The 19,537-nt window shown below is 41.5% G+C and overlaps 1 protein-coding gene across 4 annotated transcripts in view; it reads left to right on the forward strand.

The window, feature by feature from the left end:
* Positions 1-19,537, forward strand: part of ARID5B (AT-rich interaction domain 5B) — a 192,500-nt gene that overhangs the window by 165,876 nt on the left and 7,087 nt on the right. For all 4 annotated transcript variants that reach the window (XM_060108803.1, XM_060108810.1, XM_060108807.1 and 1 more), the window contains one exon: positions 16,790-16,988. In XM_060108803.1, the coding sequence (XP_059964786.1) occupies positions 16,790-16,988 (199 nt within the window). The remainder of the gene's footprint in view (positions 1-16,789; positions 16,989-19,537) is intronic.

Here is a 19,537-nt window from a genome sequence, read left to right on the forward strand (position 1 = left end):
TGATTTTTAGGGAACATGGCTTTCTCTGGTTATGAGGGATGAAATTAGATGAAGTTCCTTTAGTTTGGTTTTATCCTGTGACCACCTGCCTGATAACACTTACCCCTTACCCACCCCCCACCAAGCATACATTATTCAATATGTTCTCTGTACTCTGTAGGTTTATTTACTGTGAGAACTTTCAGCTTCTGGAAAACTTTGAGCTTCTGGGGTCTGTGGTGTTACTATGAGGTTGCCATGTAACTGCATTAATATTGAAAAGTATTCATGTTGACTGTAAAGTGGTCCCAGATAAGCTCCATTGTTTTTTCCCATCTTGGTGTTTTTCTTCTAATGCTTTTGACCCAGGAAATCCTTTCTTGCCAAGCTCTGTGTGGTTTGGTTTTCTAATAATTTCAGCTTCTCTCAGAAAGGTGATGATAATGCAAACAAGAAATAATGCCAAATTGGCCTCCTGTGAGGGTTGTATCCTCAGGAATTTTCCCCCTTTGCATTAGGACTGTGTTACCCACAGTGCTGGAGACCAGTTAGCATAAATCACGTGTTATCCTTGCTCTGTACTTCCAGCGCCTACTTAATCTCTTTAGGTCATAACAGCTTCCTTATCACTGGCGTTTCCCTGCAGTAGTGTTGACCGACTTGGCTTCATGGTTTCAAATTCAGAGCTTGTGAGATCCAAGTAGAGGTGTCTGTGTGTCTGTGTGTGTTTTAATGATGGCCATGGATGGAATGAAGTCAAGACACGGTCAGCGGAGCAAACGGGCCAGTTAGCTTGCTCCTTTGAAAAATAAAACACAAGTGCTAAATTTGATGGTTGCTCTTCACATAGTCAGTTACCATTCCAACTTCAACCCACTTGCTTAACACCCATCTTTGGATCATACAAATGCATCTTCAGATAATGTCACCTCACACATCAACTCTTAGTCATATTTCTTTTGAGTCCAGTTATATTTTTATCTGCATTGCACTTAACACAGAGCCTCTTTTAGTATGGCCATTCAGTGAAACTTGGAATGTTTTTATAGGTATAATCACAGAAAATTGAGTTGGGTTTAGTACCCTACGAAAAATTCCCACAAAGTATTCCCAAGAGATTGCCTTACTTGACAGTGTTATAATCCAGAAGGATTTTTTAAAAATTGATAACAGGAATTCAAAGTATTACTTTTCAAAGCATTGTTTGCAGTACACTGCACGCATTTTTAAAATGTGAGTATTATTTCTCACAGTATTTAATACAAAAGCCCGCACCCTCACTGTACATAACACTTACAGCACTGAAGTTCTAGTACGAAAAGGCACTGGTACCTGGGGTGAGTGTTCTGTAGTGTCTGAGGTACCACAGTCATCTTGTTTGGATTATGAGTCAAGGCTTTAATCAAAACATTTTCATTAGCAACAATGTCTCTACTTTCAGATAGTGAACCTCCCTTAGCTCCATGTGCCAACCTCCCCAACGTGTGAACCATCACACTTAAAGGACCAGATAGCAATTAAAATTTGAAAAAGGAGTGTTATCTCAGCTGGGAGCTGGCTCACCTAGTTAGAGTGAAAAATTAATCAAATGTATTAGAAAGCATCACATGGTCAAAAAACAGATAAGGTCTGGGATAGAAAAAGGATTGGATTTCATAGTACTAGGTACGTGTGTGTGTGTGTGTGTGTGCGCGTGTGTGTGTGGCTGTGTGTTTAATTTACTCAAGTAGTTGTGTGGATAAAAATAGCTTCAATCTTAAATGAAATGCCAAGATATGTTCTTTTGAAGGTTGTGTACTTTTGTTTTATGATTTACCTCTTCCTGGAGTAGCAGAATCCCACATGCCTTCAGTCACTCAAAATGGAAAATTCTAATAGAGATACCTCCAACTTTAGCAACTAAAAACATTATTAAAGATTTTTAGAGATTTTTCTTCTCTCATTCTTGGGAACAGACTTCATAAAGGTTTAGTCTCCCACTGGAATACATTTTTTGAAAAGCTATGTCGGTTACTCCTCCAAATCTAGAATTTGTTTGGTCAGTGTATCAGTCAGGATCCAGGAAGGAAAATAAAAACCCACACTAAGTATTCAACAAAGAGAATTTACTGTAGGGAACTGCTTAACAAGCGTCGGTGTGAAGCAGTCCATTAATCTGGAGGCAGTAACTATAGGTTGCCTAGGGTTGAAGGAATAGAGAAAAGAAGGTAGGTTATCACCACCCAGAAGTTTGGAGAGTAGACCTCACCAAACTGGGGTTCAGATCCCTAATAGGTAGAGGCACCCAGCCAGTACTGGTCCTTCAGGGGCTCAGAGGAGAGGCACCGTGGAGCTGGGCGCAGACCTAAAGAGGCATGGTCTGTGGCTGGGGCCAGACCTCAGAGGAAACGCACTGAAACTACTCAGGGATTGTTGAAAGAACCAACTGCTGCTGCTACGTCTTTGTTGGGTTGGCACTGAAATGAACAGTAAGCAAAAGGGAAGGTGGTCCCTCCTCTCTTCCCCTGGCCTGCTAGGGCCCCATTTGCAGAACCCCAATAGGAAGACAGCTGACAAGAGAGACATGTAATTTATGTTGTCCCAGTCCCAGCATCACCAAGCAGAGCACAGAAGAGTGGATTTGGAGTTGAGAGACAGTAGTCAGCTGTGGGCGCCCCATGGGGCCCCCAACATAGAAATCCCTGCACAGAACCTGAAACCCAGGTTGGAGCACAGCTGTTCCGGGGTGATTAGCACGGTCCTTAACCCATTCTTGGCATTTGCATTTCCTTTCTTTTTTTTAATTTAATTTTTATTTTACAGTGGAGTATAGTGGATTTACAGTGTTGTTTGTTTCAGGTGTACAACTAAGTGATTCAGTTATAGATATACATGTTTCCATTCTTTTTCAGATTCTTTTCCCATATAGGCCATTGTAGAGCATTGAGTAGAGTTCCCTGTGCTATACAGTGGGTGCCTGTTGGTTATCTATCTTATGTATAGTAGTATGTGTACGTTAATCCCAAGCTCCTGATTTATCCCTCCCCACTGTATTTCCCCTTTGGTAACCGTAAATTGTTTTTGATATCTGTAAGTCTGTTTCTGTATGGTAAAATAAGTGCATTTTTATAATTTTTTAAAACTAGATCCCACATATGGGTGATATCATATAATATTTGTCTTTCTCTGACTTACTTCACTTAGTATGACAATCTCTAGGTCCATCCATGTTGCTGCAGATGGTATTATTTCGTCCTTCTTTATGGCTGAGTAATATTCCATTGTACATATGTACCACATTTTCTTTATCCATTCCTCTGTCAATGGAAATTTAGGTTGCTTCCATGTCTTGGCTATTGTAAATAGTGCTGCAGTGAATATTGGAGTGCATGTATCTTTTTTTTTTTTAAGAGGCTGTGTTTTTTAAATTAATTAATTAATAAGGTTTTTTGGGGGGCTGCTTTGGGTCTTTGTTGCTGTGCGTGGGCTTCCTCTAATTGCAGTAAGTGGGGGCTACTCTTTGTTGAGGTGCTCAGCCTTCTCTTTGCGGTGGCTTCTCTTGTTGCGGAGCACAGGTTCTAGGCATGCAGGCTTCATTAGTTGTGGCATGCGGGCTCAGTAGTTGTGGCTCGCGGGCCCTAGAGTGCAGACTCAGTAGTTGTGGCTCATGGGCTTAGTTGCTCCGTGGCATGTGGGATTCTCCCAGACCAGGGCATGAACCTGTGTCCCCAGCATCGGCAGGCGGACTCTCAACCACTGCGCCACCGGGGAAGCCCTGTTTTAGTTTTTTTAAGGAAACTTCATACTGTTCTCCATAGTGGCTGTATCAATTTACATTCCCACCAACAGTGCAAGAGGGTTCCCTTTACTCCACACCCTCTCCAGCATTTACTGTTTGTAGATTTTTTGATGATGGCCATTCTGACTGGTGTGAGGTGATACCTCATTGTAGTGTTGATTTGCATTTCTCTAATGATTAGAGATGTTGAGCATCTTGTCATGTGCTTTTTGGCCACCTGTATGTCTTCTTTGGAGAAATGTCTATTTAGGCCTTTTGCCTGTTTTTTGATTGGGTTGTTTTTGTTTTTGTTTTGATACAGAGCTGCATGAGCTGTTTGTATATTTTGGAGATTAATCCCTTGTCCGTCACATCATTCGCAAATATTTTCTCCCACTCTGAGGGTTGTCTTTTCATTTTGCTTATGGAAACCTTTTGCTGTGCAAAAGCTTTTAAGTTTAATCAGGTCCCATTTGTTTATTTTTGTTTTTATTTTCATTACTGTAGGAGGTGGATCCAAAAAGACATTGCTGCGATTTATGTCAAAGAGTGTTCTGCCTGTGTTTTCCTCTAAGAGTTTTACAGTAGGCATTTCCTTTTGCCATCTAAGTCCCTCTTGCATTGTTGTGGTCAGATACAAGGGATGTCATGAATAATTAGTAATCTATAATAGTGAAATCAATCATCTGAAAATATTGGTATTTTTTTAAAGAAATCAGACTCTACTTACCGTAATGCCACCCTCACTCATTTGAACCACGCTCTAAAGGAGTCACCCATACTCCTGTGTGTTGTGGTGGGGAGAAATGTCTGGGAATTACTGCACTAGAGGTCTTACTTCTCTTTGATGGTTCTACCAAAGAAGGGAAGAGTATACACTCAGATCTGTCCAGGGACTTGAACCAGTTATGCTTTGGTCAAAGAAAAGGCTGAAGCTCTTGACTACAACTGTGTTGAGTGATTTTGGCAGATTTCATTCATTCTTGCTAGTTATAGGCTGTGCTAACACAATTAAAACAGGGATGACTAGATTGGTGAAGGGCCATTGTCTTCCAGAAGGTTCAGGGAGTTTTAAAGGGTCAGGATTTTGTGAGCAAACATCTAGTCTGGAGATGCCCTTGGAAATGTTTAAAGCCTTCCAAACCAGATGAGAATGATTGGAGTTCCCCCTCTGCTGCCGGTTCACCTGGGCTCTTGTTTTCACTCTAATACAGAGACTGGCTCCTTTTCCTATTTCCCTACCACCAGCTTTGCTTTCCTAGAAGATGAAGAAGCAATGAGTGATCTACTATGCATTATCCACTGATTTATTTTTCATGCAGTGTGGTTCGTGCTTCCAGTAAATGTTTTCATTTTCCAACAAGAAAAAAGTAGCTGGTTCCCTCAGTAAATGTTACTTGTATATTAGTTGGGCACTTTTGGTTTATTAATGAATGTAATAATGAAAGTGCAGGTTGTTGAAAAGAATCAATGTTGTTTTTAATTTAAGGCATAGCAGGAATGGTAGGTACAATGCCTGTGAATGCATCATTGTCGCTGAAGGCCTGACTGGTCCAAACTTGCCTCTGATTGGTTTAAATCAAATAGGTCCAAGCACTTCATAAAATGTCTTTGTCAGCCTGGTTTTGCTTCCAAACCTATTCATCTCTGTCAGTTTTTAATATTAGTACCAGGCTCCTGGCCACAGTCCATTAGTACTGTACTTAATTGCTCATGTTACAGATGATCACCAATATAAAAAGCATTAACGTTTCCCCATCGAAAGACTGTTGCTATGTAGATGTCTCCAACTCAGCAAAGCTTATGAAGTGTGGTTATTCTGGACATTTCTTGTTCAGGATTTATAGATAAAGTTACTGTAGATTATAATGCAAAGAAAAATGCCCACCTCCTTCTGTGCAGGACACTTCTCAGTGGAACATTTTCTTTCTCGTTCAACTCTTCGTTGAAGATGCCCCAAATAACTTTATCAGTAAAGGAACAAAAAGGAAAATGGTTACTTTAGTGGAATTCTCTTAGCTTGATTTTCTGGAATAGTAATTCACTTTAAAGACTGTTTTCACATGCAGATTTGTTTTCTTTTTTTTTTTTAATGTTTTTTAAGCACATGCAAGGGGGAAAAAATCGTTACACAGAATACCAGATTACTGGTTTTAATTTTCCTTAATAAATTACATGGTCTGTGTCTGTGGAGCACATGAAATTGTTACTAGGGATTTTAAAAGGAGCATTAAGGCAAAAGTACTTTATGATGTGCTTTTCTGAGTATTTAGAAAATCATAAACAAATGTATTTGTTTGTGGGGGAAATGAACAATTATGCCTCATCTTCTTATGTACTTAATGCCCAATTTCAAAGTCTACCCTCTTGCTTTTCCCAGAAGCATTCCTGGGGTGAGACTGTCATGCCGCCTGGCTGAGGCGTTTTCCTGGGCAGTGACTTGGGGTGAGCTGCACCCAAGCCCCATGCATTTGGGCGGAACCCCAGTGATAGTCAGATGGAGCTTTGGCCCTTTATTCTCTGAAGGTGGAAGGCAGTGTGTGAGAGGTTCACGTTTTAAATAAGTATGGGCTGTAAGGTAAATGCCAAACATACATCAGGTTCTAAGGGACTCAGCCAGTCATACTGGGGGAAGCCAAGGGGAAGTAAGGTGAGCCACAGCTCTGTTCATGTCCAGCACAAGACTTGGTGCATTCCTGCTCATTTTGACATCCTTGGAGTTAATCAGTACACAGCTCAGGAGGCCACAGGCAGGATACACAGATTTCAGGGATCCTTTAGCAATCCTCTCGACCAGTGTTACTCAAGTGAGGCTCTTCTGGCCCATCTGTGCTCTGTGAATGGGGCAGCTATGCATAACCACTGATACACTTACATGGCAGTTTGCCAGAATAATTTTTTGTCTGTTGAATTTTTTTTAAATGGGGGCTTGCATTTTGTATGTCTTTTAAAATTTCTCATTTTCCTGTTAATTCCTTTTTATGGTATTTTACAAAAGTATCAGTCAGCAACAGACGGGAAATTTAGGAAACTGGTCCCTCTTACCAGGTCACTGGAGAAGCAGTGCTCCACACCAGCGGTCACAAACTCAGATGTTGAAGGGGGCAGGTAGCATGGGTGAGCACAGGTGTGGCCAGGCTGGAAAGTGCAAAACCCACAGCCGGGCGAGAGAGAGGCCCAGTGGGATCAGCGACACTTACCGCCTTAGAAGGACACAGTCTCGGTGCTTCCACACCTTCCATGTTCTGGAGATAATTTTTATGTGAAATCACCCAACTTACAAATACTGGCTCCAATATTTCTGAAAATATTTTATGTAAACTAAACACGCCTGTGGGCTGCTGTGTTCCATGAGGACTGAACTGTCTCTGGCGTCGGGCTATAATCCAGTCTCTGCTTAATCGCCCTGCAGTGGGGAGGCAACGGAGAAGCACCACTGTTGAAGGCACTCTTCATCTGTACACTCTTCCCATACTGAGCAGCATACCTGTGGCTTCCCATTGACTCTGCCTTGCCTTTTGGGACTGACTCATTCCACATGCTCTTTCTTCTCGGTGATGGGCCTCCCCATACACTTGGCAAAGCTCCTCTCTCACTTCAAGTCTTCCTAATCCATTCATTCAAGCCTCAGAGCACGATATATGGACTTTCACCAGTTTGGCTTGCTCTCATGTAAATGCCTCCCATTTGTGTCACTTAGAAGACCCAAAGCTACTCCAGATGTGGCATATAGTATTTCTTGGGATGTGGGCAGTGTCAGTGTCTATCAACAGAGCCTAAGATTACTTTAGAAATTGGTGGCCAGTTTCTTTTTCTTGGGTAGCATAGATTGGCCATTTGATTGACTGCCTTTTTTCTTTGCTGCTGCCCTCAAGAGCCAGTTGGTGTTTTTTGAACGTCTACCAAGAATAGTGGCAAAAAATGAGGAGGTGCCCATGCTACCACATTCATGGCAGAGACTGCTACGGGGACGTGATGCTGCTTCCCGAGAACCCGGGCTCAGCGTCACAATTCTTCTCAATATGGCACCCGTAGGCACTGCTACCAACTCATTAGAACTGGGAGGTGCTGTGACCCTATCTTTTAATTTTTCTAAAATTTGCTTTCTTTTTATTCTTTTAAATTTTTTGTGGTTTTTTTTGAATTTAATTTTTTTATAAGCACGTTCTTATTAGTTATCTATTTTATACATATTGGTGTATAGATGTCAATCCCAATCTCCCAATTCATCCCACCACCACCACCACCACCAACCCCCCACTTTCCCCCCTTGGTGTCCATACGTTTGTTCTCTACATCTGTGTCTCTATGTCTGCCTTGCAAACCCGTTCATCCGTACCATTTTTCTGGATGCCACATATATGCGTTAATATACGATATTTGTTTTTCTTTTTCTGACTTCATTCTGTATAAGTCTCTAGGTCCATCCATATCTCTGAAAATGATCCAATTTCGTTCCTTATTATGGCTGAGTAATATTCCATTGTATATATGTACCACGCCTTCTTTATCCATTCGTCTGTCTGTGGGCATTGAGGTTGCTTCCATGACCTGGCTATTGTAAATAGTGCTGCAGTGAACACTGGGTTGCATGTGTCTTTTTGAATTATGGTTTTCTCTGGGTATGTGCCCAGGAGTGGGATTGCTGGATCATATGGTAGTTCTATTTTTAGTTTTTTAAGGAAACTCCATACTGTTCTCCGTAGTTGGTTGTACCAATTTATGAACTGGACCTTAAAGAGATTAGGTTAGAACCTAAGATAGATCATCGTACACTGCCTAAAATAATTCAGTTGTAGAACTCAGAAACAGTAAAGAAATTATATTTGAGGGCAAGGACCTTGTGTTATTGCTTCCCTTGAGACTCACCAGTGCACCCAGTACTGCGTCGTGAACATACCAGGGACTCAAGAATTAGGGGTTGAATGAATTAAATTAAATCCAAACAAAAAGGACAGCTTTCTCTAGGAAATGTGTACAAAGAGATAGGGAATGAGTTGGTAGAAGGGGCAGTCAGGAGAGGTCTAAGGCTGAATTTCCAAATTGGATACAGCAGAGGCAGGTATTATAGTTTATCCTCTCAGTGTCTGTTCAGTCTCTTGCCTTGAGGTCCAATGGGTAGACCATGCCCCATCCTCACCCATGGTGGGGTCGACCAATCTATGGACTTGCATCTCCTTTGTAAACACTGTCTTGGTAATGGGGACTCTGGCCAATGGGTACTCTGTTGGTAACGCTTCTGTAATACCGCCACCCAGGCGCTCTCATCTCCCTTTTCCCCACACCCACAGAAGGCCACCTGGCCCTTATCAGCAACCAGCAACCCCCAAAATCTAACACAAAGTGTTGAGATTTAGGCAGACTAAATAAGGTATTGCTGCTGCTCTTCCAATGATACCCCATCAGGCTTGTTCTTATAAGGCACCTGAAATGGGTGGATGTAAGCACCCTATGCCTGGAGCAGCTTCTCATCTGTAAAGAATGTCTCCCCAAAGGACAGTCAGGTAATTTCATAAGCAAGAGCCTCCCTCTGTATCACTCAGCATGCCTAAAATGCTCTGATAACTTTCCAATGCCTGGATTTTTCAAGAAACTTTAAAAAAGGAAAACAGAACCCCAGCCAGGCCCTGGAGTAGAAAAACTGGTTTCTGTTTAAAAAAAAAATAAACAACAGCCTTTGAAAAATCTCTATTTAAAAATTCTTAAATTTGCCTCTAAATGCAAGTTGTAATTAATAGAAGTTGGAGTTTACACTGTTGAGTGTAAAAACACCCTCAGGCACAAACTAATCAAGTGTGTATGTCATGCTGTAAACTACAGCAAGTTCTTTGTTTGACCCAAAAAAGGCTTGCCAAACAGCAGTTTCTTCTTTGTCGAGAGCTCCCTTATTGTCTCATTTTTGTTTTCTTCCCACTCCCCCTACCCAGCCCCCTTTGAACCTTGCTATAGTATTTAAGAAACTTTTCAGGTTCCATGTTTTATTGATAGTTTTCATCCAGCCTGAATTTAAATTTGAGAATAGATTAGGTGTCTTAGCCCTTTTTCTTTTTGATGAATAACAAGAGGTTTCTACTTATGATTTTCTGTCCTCAGGGCTTTATCATTAAGATTAAATAACTGTATTCTCAAGCATGCCACTGCACAAACATCTTTTCAATTATGTGAGTAACAGATGCCTTCACAAAGGAACTATTGAAAATTCAGAAAGCATGTTTCCAAAAAAGAAAGGAAAAAAAAAGTATCAGATGACAGAAGAATGTAATTGTTTACCATTAAAATATATCCTTAACTCTTCCACTGAAAACCTCTTGGAACATTTTGGTTTTGTGCAAGTTATTACAAAGTTTGATCAAAGTGATACATGTTTGGGGGAATTGTTGAACATTTCAGAAGCTCTGGGATGTGTGGTGTCTCACGTGGGACTTGAATGCGACAGTTGTTTGTGCTTTTACATATGGACCCTTCATGTTGGGGGTGCACATCACGTTGAAAACACTGTAGTTGTATTTGTCTATTATTCTTGAAATGATGTTCATCTGCCCTTGAAAGAGATCCAGAAGAACACCCAGAAGTTTCTCTCCACCCCCCCACCCCCCAACCCTGACTCCCACAGCCCATGTTCAGGGGCCTGTCATCCTGGAGCTGCATCTCTCACGCTGACCCTCCTTCATGGGAGTCAAGCCACCATCCATCAAGCCAGGGATCCCAGCACCTTTCTTTCCTCTCTTTGCTTAGTTAGGGTCACAGTTACTCCACGACTATGGGAAGGCAAAGAGTCATCAATGGGCCTCAGAAACAACTCTCCCACAACTGGGGCAAATGGAGAAAATTAGTGCCTTCAAAAGGTTTTCTTGTTCATCTTCTGCTTGCCCTTGAGTAGGTAATGAAGCCCCCAGTGAGCTGATTATTTTCCCAAAGCAGAGATTTTCTGAAGATGAGTGGCCATTGATAATGGTTGTTGATAATAATGGGCCACATGCCTTTTAGGTATCTTAGAGTAGAATACAAATGATGCTCTTTTTATCTATTTCCTTTTTAAAGAGCTCTGTACAGTTTACCGTTGGTAGCTCATGGGCAAGCTAAGTTTTTTTTTTTTCTTCTTTTTTTATTTATTTATTTTGGCTGTGTTGGGTCTTCGTTTCTGTGCAAGGGCTTTCTCTAATTGTGGCAAGCGGGGGCCACTCTTCATCGCGGTAGGTACGTGGGCCTCTCACTATCGGAGCACAGGCTCCGGACACGCAGGCTCAGCGGCCATGGCTCATGGGCCTAGTTGCTCCGCGGCATGTGGGATCCTCCCAGACCAGGGCTGGAACCCGTGTCCCCTGCACTAGCAGGCAGATTCTCAACCACTGCGCCACCAGGGAAGCCCCAAGCTAAGTCTTTTACACAGAACCCATGTTGCATTCTCCCACCATTTTCTTGCTCAGGTGGGTCCTGCCACTGGCTTATTCTCCGTGGCCTACATGTCAGCATGGCACCTCCCTCCGTGGTTCGGTGCTCAAAGCTTTGAGTTCACATCTTCGTCTGTCGGAAGCTGACACTCAAGTCCTCTTTCTCATCTCTCTTTGTGACTGATATTTTTTCTGCTCCACTGAAACTTATACCATAAACTGGTGGAGATCTTCATCTGGAGCCCACATTTTTTCTTAGATGGAGCTTGGCTTTTAAAAGAATAGGAACAAAGCAGCATAATGGCCATTATACTCAACCAGTGTTGTGCCCACTGAGGAAACATTCCCACTGCTCCGCACACTGACATAGCAGCACATTTGTGTATCTGGCTTTTGTTTTGGTACGTACCGCCCCCCCCCCCCCCCGCCAACAAATGCTCTTTAGACATTTTTAGAATGATGGTCTGGTACCTTGAGCTGGAGGTGAACAGTATGTGAGATTAGAACTTTCCATGTTTCTTGGAACCTTAACAAGTGTGTGTACTTCATCTTCAAAAAAGAAAAACTTACCTTCTGTTGGCTCCATATTTGGTGAAAGAGTGCTTCCCCACACTTCACAGCGAAGTTATATATTTTCAGTTTCTGGCTGAGAAGGGAAATGTCTGGCCAAACCTTAGAATTTATCGACCCTGGAATCAACTTGGAGGTATAATAACTTCATTTGGGATCAGATCAGGTCTGAAGCCCCAGTGGAACCAATATGTCATCTCTTTTCTAATGCCACGATAAAACTAATAGTTAAAAGAATAGTAGTAGCATTTTTGCCCTGATTTGCATGCCAACTTTATCCCCTCTGCCCCTAAAATATTCTATTCTGCTCCAAAGGCACCAGTAGAAATCTGGGCCTGGAATTGTTCACTGGTTTGATAGCATCAAAGTGCCTATGAAGTAACTAGGGTAAGCTTGAGGTTCAAATACAACCCTAAAGATTTGCCACTATGCCGTGGAGCAACTAGGCCCGTGCGCCACAACTACTGAGCCTGTGCTCTAGAGCCTGCACGCCACAACTACTGAGCCCCCGTGCCACAACTAATGAAGCCCACCCACCTAGGGCCCGTGCTCTGCAACAAGAGGAGCCACCGCAATGAGAAGCCCGCACACCACAACAAATAGTAGCCCCTGCTCGCTGCAACTAGAGAAAGCCCGTGCGTAGCAACGAAGACCCAACATGGCCAAAACTAAATTAATTAATTAATTAATTTAAAAAAAAAGATTTGCCAGTTCTTCTAACTCTTCAGACTGAATCAGTCCTAGACATTCTTATAATATCATTTTTCAGAGCTCTATAAATACATGGAGTCTCATTTCTCCTCTTAAGCACTGTTTGCTAAATGTTTTGGCCCCAAAATTCAGTCATTCCATGAAAGCATTAGTCAATACAGGAGACATTAGTGGTTACTCGTTCTGATGAGATTTGACATTATTTTTCCTCTGTCTATGGGGAGGGGAGGGGAATGTTGCCTAATAAAGATGAAGGGTCTTTTCTTCTTTTGTATGAAATGCAAATGATGAGGACATGTGCAATATTCATTTCTTGAATATGAGGCTGCTGCTTTTTGTTGAGAAAGAGAGGCAAGGCCCTGGAGGATTTCAGAATTTGTAAATATAAAATTATCTGCCTTCGTGTTTAAAAAAATAATAAAAGGGAGAAAGAGTTGGCAGGTTGCCAGATTACTTACATTACAGTAATAGATTTGCTGACCCTTGACTTCTGCTGAAGAGAAATGTATTGAATTTTTCATAATATCAGATGAGGCAGATCTAAAAACCTAGTATACTGAGCACCATTATTTAACTTGAGATTTAACAAAGCAGAAATCTTTTCAAACCAGCAGTTTCTTGTATGATGATAATTTAGTGGCTCAGACACTAATAAATCAAGGTTATAATGCCACTGATTTGTTAATTTTAACTTGGGTTGATTTTAAGTTGTCTTTAAGGAAAAAAAAAAGGAGAAGGAGAAAAAAATCTTGCTTTTCACAGTGACTGAATTTAGTAAGAATCTCGGTGATAGAAAAAGGCTCCCCTACTGTTTCTGCTTTGGGGTGGAAAATGTTATTCTTGTATTATTCCTAGGGAAAAATAAAATCTCATGCTGCTACAATTCTTATGCCTATGGAAAGATGTTATTTTTTAATACATGATGGCTTACCTATTTCAGATCCATTAATGGCATCGTAAATAAGCATTTTGCTAATCTGAAATGTGAAATCTGGATAATAGTAAAGGCCCGTTTATCTGCCTAGCTTTCAATCCTCAGACTACATTAGATTGGGGGGTGGGGGTGGGAGGGGGAATTTCTCTGGATTTTCTAATGAATATATTGCTTCTCTTCCCTATTACTTCCATCCACCAGAAACCCAAACCACATTCTTAGAGTTGCAGCCCATTGAAAATATTTCTCCTGTGTAATGAGTTCTTAGGGGCTGAGGTGCATTTTTGCTTTTATCTGTACAGTTGAGAGGCTGATTAAATCTTTGTTGTAAGGTGCAGTCATGTTGCATTATACTAAATTCTTTATACAATGCTTGCTGCATTGGGCAATGTTGACCTTATGTTGGCTAACCTGTTTTCAATGGTATCGCATGTACGTTAAACGTTTAAATGTTCAGAAACCTATAATAGCTTTCGTCCTCTGTACTGTGTAAAAACTTCTAATAATTAGATGATAAGATCATATCCTGTGGGGTAATTGTGTTGTACCATGACAGGATAACTGAAAAAACATTCAGTGAAAATCGTACCAAACGGAAATCACTATATGAACAGCGATTGTTTGTGTGCCGGGTGAGAAGAGATCTGCTCTTCAGGGCTTAGCTGGTCATATTTCTACTTGTTTCCTTTTAGCTGCTGCCTTTCTTGTTTTATTTCGGGAGCCTTTATTCCCTGAGCCACTATAATTATCTTTCAGTGATTTAGAAGGGAAAAAAAACACTCACTTGACCTTTACACACACACACACACACACACACACACACACACACTCACACATACACACACACACTCTCCCTCTGGAAGCCTTGAACAAGCAGGGTTTGTGTTTGGATTCAGTTTTACCTTAGTCATGCCTCTTTCCAGATACAAGAAACATTTAATTCCAGATTTCCTGCTTCTGGCTTTAGGCCTTTGACCAGCAAAGTGAAATGTATTTTTTACTGCTGTCAGCCAGCCAGCTGCTGAGCTGAGTGAAGGGAAGGAAAAAAAAAAATGAAGGAGAGGGAAAAAAAAAAGAAAGAAATGAACTAGAAGTGTTGCCCTGCTTCTTGAACTTGCAAAATTGTGCGAGGAAATTAAAGTCTCCTTAGCACCCATCTAGAAAGCTGGGTCGGCCCAGGACTATCAGGACCTGAGGTGAGGGGTCCTCACCTTGGGTATCTCTCCCACCCAGTTCTCTGCTTCCTCTCACCCCCTTCCCCACACTCAGAGGTAATGCTGTCCTCCATAGTGAAGGGAGTCCCTCCCTCATGGTGCCACCATCTCAATTAGAGAGTGGAGTTTGGGGGGAGGGTGGTACCAACAAACAATAACCATTGGAATACCCAGACTTCAGTGCTCCTTGGGTTCCCATGGCAACCAAACAAAAGTAAAACAAACCTATCTGTCCTAACAATAAAAATATGTTTTCATTAAAGTCAATTTAACGTATTTTTCCTAATTTAAAATATTCAATGCATTTTGCTCCCGGACAAAAATCCCCAACCTGCCACTGATGAAGGGGATAAAGTCCCTGGCAGAACCATGCAGATAAAAGCAACTGGGGGGAATGTTGGGGACTTTACGGATGAGACGGAATACATTCAAGTATGAACAAGATTGCTTTTTTTCTCTCTTCTGCTTAGTTATGCTTTTTATTATATAAACATTAACTGTAATATTACAGTGGGAAGCAGGTATTTGGCAGCCATATATTATTTTAGTAAGTCTACATAGAGAGAACAGTTTCCAGTTTTAGCAGCTGTAACATGTTTAAACTCAGTTTGTAATGGGATCTGAAGATAACTATTCCCCATGGGCTGTGTTGATCTTCATGGCTGGCCCACTGCCAGACGCAGGGCTCGAAACTATTATTCACGCCTTCTTGCACATACCTTGCCTGAGCATGCTCAGTAATGACTTTTGTTTCTAATTGCTGTAAATTGAGATTTGATTTTCCCATAATTTACTTGGTATTTTATTAAAGAGTGAAATACCATGATCACAAATGTCCCCACGTCTGTACTCAAAAACCCGAACAGTTGTGTACGTTTAAGTACTTGAGATCCAAATTGAATAGTTAGAAACCAGTTTTAGGATAGCTAACAAATATCCAAGCCAAAGAAGTTTTTGCCTGGGAGTCTTAGTTTAAAAATAATTACGGTTCCCAATATTTGAACAGATTTATGTTGTTTATAAGCCAAGTACATTTTCTTCATTGAGTCAACTTGTCTTATTTAAAACAAATTATGTTTGCTGTATTAAAGTTCATATTTTTAAGGCTGAGTCTTGTATTAATCCCACAGTGAGTCATTAATCATACCAAATGCATTATAAAAACTTTAATCACTGAAGTTGAAACTGAGATTGTAATGCAATCCATCCCGTTTAATTACATCAGCTATTTTTCCCTTTCAGATCAAGCGCTACGTCGCAAAGGGAAAACAGATTAAAACAAGAGCTGTTTGATGTTTCTCTTTTTAGAGCAATTTTATGTACTTTGTTTAAAAAGTTATATAATTAAAATGCTTGAATTTTTCAGCCCTCTGATTTTTGTGGCTTGAACATTCTGTCTGCCTTCCTTCTCTCTGGGGCCCTCTTTAACTTGGCACCCCAAAACAGAGCTTCTCCTATTGGAGGCACCTACCCCCCCACCAAGAGCTCTGGATAAGACAGCCGTTTTCCCGCTGTGCTGCGCTCCCCTCCCGTAACCTCTTTATCTTAAGTGTCTGGTCTATATTTTGACATGAATGAATGCAAACCTGGGAGACAGGCAGAACTAGGTTCAAATTCCACATCTAACAAATGGGGTGACTCAGGCAAATTATTTAGCCTTTTTGGGCCTCAGTTGCCTCATCTGTTGAAAAGGGAATAATAACAACAACAACAATAATAGTAAATACTCCATAGGGAGGTTGTGGACATTACGTGAAATAACCTATATAATGTACCTAGGGCATTACCTGGCACATACTAGTACTTTACTAGAATGTAAGCCTCAGGGGCTTTGAATATCTTGCTCACTGCTGTATCTTGGTGCCTAGAACACTGCCTGACACATAGTTGGTGCTCAATCGACAGCTGTTGGCAGAATGATAAACGAATGGCAGCTAGCATTATAGTTGCTGTTATTGTGATGTTGTTATCAGCATCTAGCCAGGTCCCACGGGCAGTGATGATGATGTGACTTTGGATGTGTCCATTGGTATCCTCGGTGTACAGCTTCGCAAAACAAGAAAGAGGTCTTGCAAAGAAAGCAGTATGTAAGCTACCAGGTGCTGGTTTTGACCAGGGAAGATGAAGTCACTCAATTAACTGCCTGTATTGAGACAAGAAAGTAAACCCCCATAGCATCAACACTACTGGAATTGCCTGCCCTGACCGATCCTCTCTTCTGATACCCTTGTAGATTAATCCTGCCGTATGAAAGGTTTATTAAAGGAGAGGAAGATAAGCCCCTGCCTCCAATCAAACCTCGAAAACAGGAGAACAATTCACAGGAAAACGAGAATAAAACAAAAGTATCAGGAGCCAAACGCATCAAACATGAAATCTCTAAGAGCAAGAAAGAAAACGAGAACGCCCCGAAGCCCCAGGATGCGTCAGAGGTGAGTCGGGCTACTCCACAGAAATACCTCTGTGAGGTTGGCCCTGCCTCGGGGTCTTCTGGAGCCCTGCATCCATAGCTGCATCCCTGCCAGAGATGACACCAGGCTGAGAAACTTAATCATCTAAACTTCACCATTCCCTGAGTAGTGGGCCTTTCGGGGCAGCACATGGATTGAATGGGATAGGCCTAGAATAGGATCTAGAAGGAAGCAAACACTCTGTAGAAAACTGAGAGTAGACCCGACTTTGAGAGAGAAGGAGCCAGAGCTTCAGCTCTTAAAGCCAAGGGACTCCCATGTGAAAGATGTGGCTTCTTTGCCATTTCACAGCCAGCCTGTCTGAGGAGCTGGTGTGACTTTAAAACACGCATTGTGGGATCTGCTGTGTCTCTGCAGGACTGTCCTAAAAACTTCAGAGACTTGTTTGCCTCCATTAATTGACCTCTGTGCACCAGACTTGGGTTAACACCAATTTAGAAACATCTTAAGTACATATTATTTATAGGGGAATTTTGAAATGGTTCCTCTGAAACCATGATTATCTGTCTTGTTAACAGGTAGTTTCTGAACCTTTTAAAACAGGCCCCACCCACCCACAGCCCCCAACAGCTCTCTGGTCGAAGCCGTTACTGTCATCGTCCAGACAGTCATGGGGGATGAGCTGGGCTCTGTTTCAAGATGAATAATAAAAAAATTCTGCCGCCCATTAAAAAAAAAAAAAAAACCAAACCAAAACAAAAGAAACCTAGCAGCCACATTTGAAGACAGCATGTTCTAAGATTCAACCCCAGAAGGAACTTTGGTGCTGATAGTAAACACCCCCTAAAATCAGGTTTATGATGAACACATAAGAGACTCTCTAATTAAACACCAGCTTAAAACACACACACCAGCCTCCTAACTAGACATTAACTGACCCAACTGACTCCTGTGTAAGAAGATAATATTAATACCAAGAAGAGAAATTTGCTTTAATTTTTGTTTCATAATTATTTTAAGCTCTAATAATTAAAAGGGGGGGATGATGCAGAGATTTCTAAACATCTGCAAGCTTGCAACATAAATGGCCAAAAGCAAGGAAATTCCAAGTTAAGGCTTACATTCCATTCTCCCTTTATCCTGTTGGTCTGGTGATTTATTATAGGGCTTGGGATCAGTGAGTTCTAGTAGATACCATATGTACAGCATTGCCAAAGCACCAGGGGACAAACTGAGGACCAAGAGGCCAGCTGGCCTTTGAATGGCTCCACTCTGGGCGTGAGAATTGAAAGGGCTGCTCTGTGAGTTGGGGTAGGAATCCTCAAGCCATTGCCCTGAGCCTGTCAGCTTGGGAGGCGACTGCTATCAGTAGAGCCCAGGGCCCTGCAGTCCACAGAAATCCTGACAGCCTTAAGGCTCCCTGTTTCCTCTAGGCCCCCACAGGTTCCCTTCAGGGACTGCAAGTATCTAAGGGACCGAGGTCATTATGATCAGGTTATCTGAACTACCTGGAATCCCACACCCTCTCTCCAAGGTTGTCCCAAAGATCAGAATCACTCCCCGCCTCCTACACAGACCCATGTTATATATATATATAACAAGTATATTTCTCTCTCTATATATATATAGAAATACTTGCTATATATATTTCTATACATAGCAAGTATATCTCTCCTCACTGACTGTGTGTTTGAATTTTATTGTTGTTGTTATTATTGTCATTGTTTTTAATTTGGAGATAGGAGGGCTTTAAAAGCCCTTCTAGTCAAACCCACTATCTTCGAGTAATCAGATTATATAAGCTGTGTGGGGGGAAGGTACCATTTAATATACTAAGGCAAATCATAAAATGCCGTCCTACAAAAAGGGTGCTTTACTTTTTTTTTTTTTTCCTGCCTAGCTTTCAATGACCTCCTAAACCTGTTTACAACCAAAAACCTAGAACTCCATGTACCTGAAGGCCTAGGTCATAGAGACATCAGTGGGGCTGAGACTCCCCCACAGCCCCATCAGAAACTAACACTTAAATGCAATATGCCTTTTTCCCTAGCCATAGTCATTTTTCTATATTTTCATGTAATGTATAAGCTCACGAGACCAATGACAACTGTTAATGTAGAACAAGTAATGATCTTTGTACTGGAAAAGGCAGCTATTAGTACAAAAACAAAGAAAGGAAAAGACTGATGATAAGCATCCCTAACAAAGAGGGATATCCTGAAGTGGATTTAAGGAGAAATATCTATGAAATGGGTATGGTTCCTTAAAATTTTTGTTCCTGTGCATCCCTACACCAGCATCCTCAGTCTTGCCCAAAGATGCTAACGTGGTAGACACTTCTTTCCTTAACAAAGAAGAAGAATATTCAAGGGATGAGGTGGGGGGAGGTGGGGAAGACCATCTCAATATCCCCATTTTGTGACTGTTCTCCACCAAGACACATCAGGGCAGAAGGACAGAAGTTTTGAAAGAACTTGCCAGTCCCCCTGGGTCACAGATGGAAAGTTAAGATGACCTTCTAAGGCCAAAGTCTGCACAGCTACGTAATGCCATGAATGAGTCAAATTGTG

Source organism: Mesoplodon densirostris, chromosome 1 (genome assembly GCF_025265405.1).
Source record: "Mesoplodon densirostris isolate mMesDen1 chromosome 1, mMesDen1 primary haplotype, whole genome shotgun sequence".
NCBI classification, from domain to species: domain Eukaryota; kingdom Metazoa; phylum Chordata; class Mammalia; order Artiodactyla; family Ziphiidae; genus Mesoplodon; species Mesoplodon densirostris.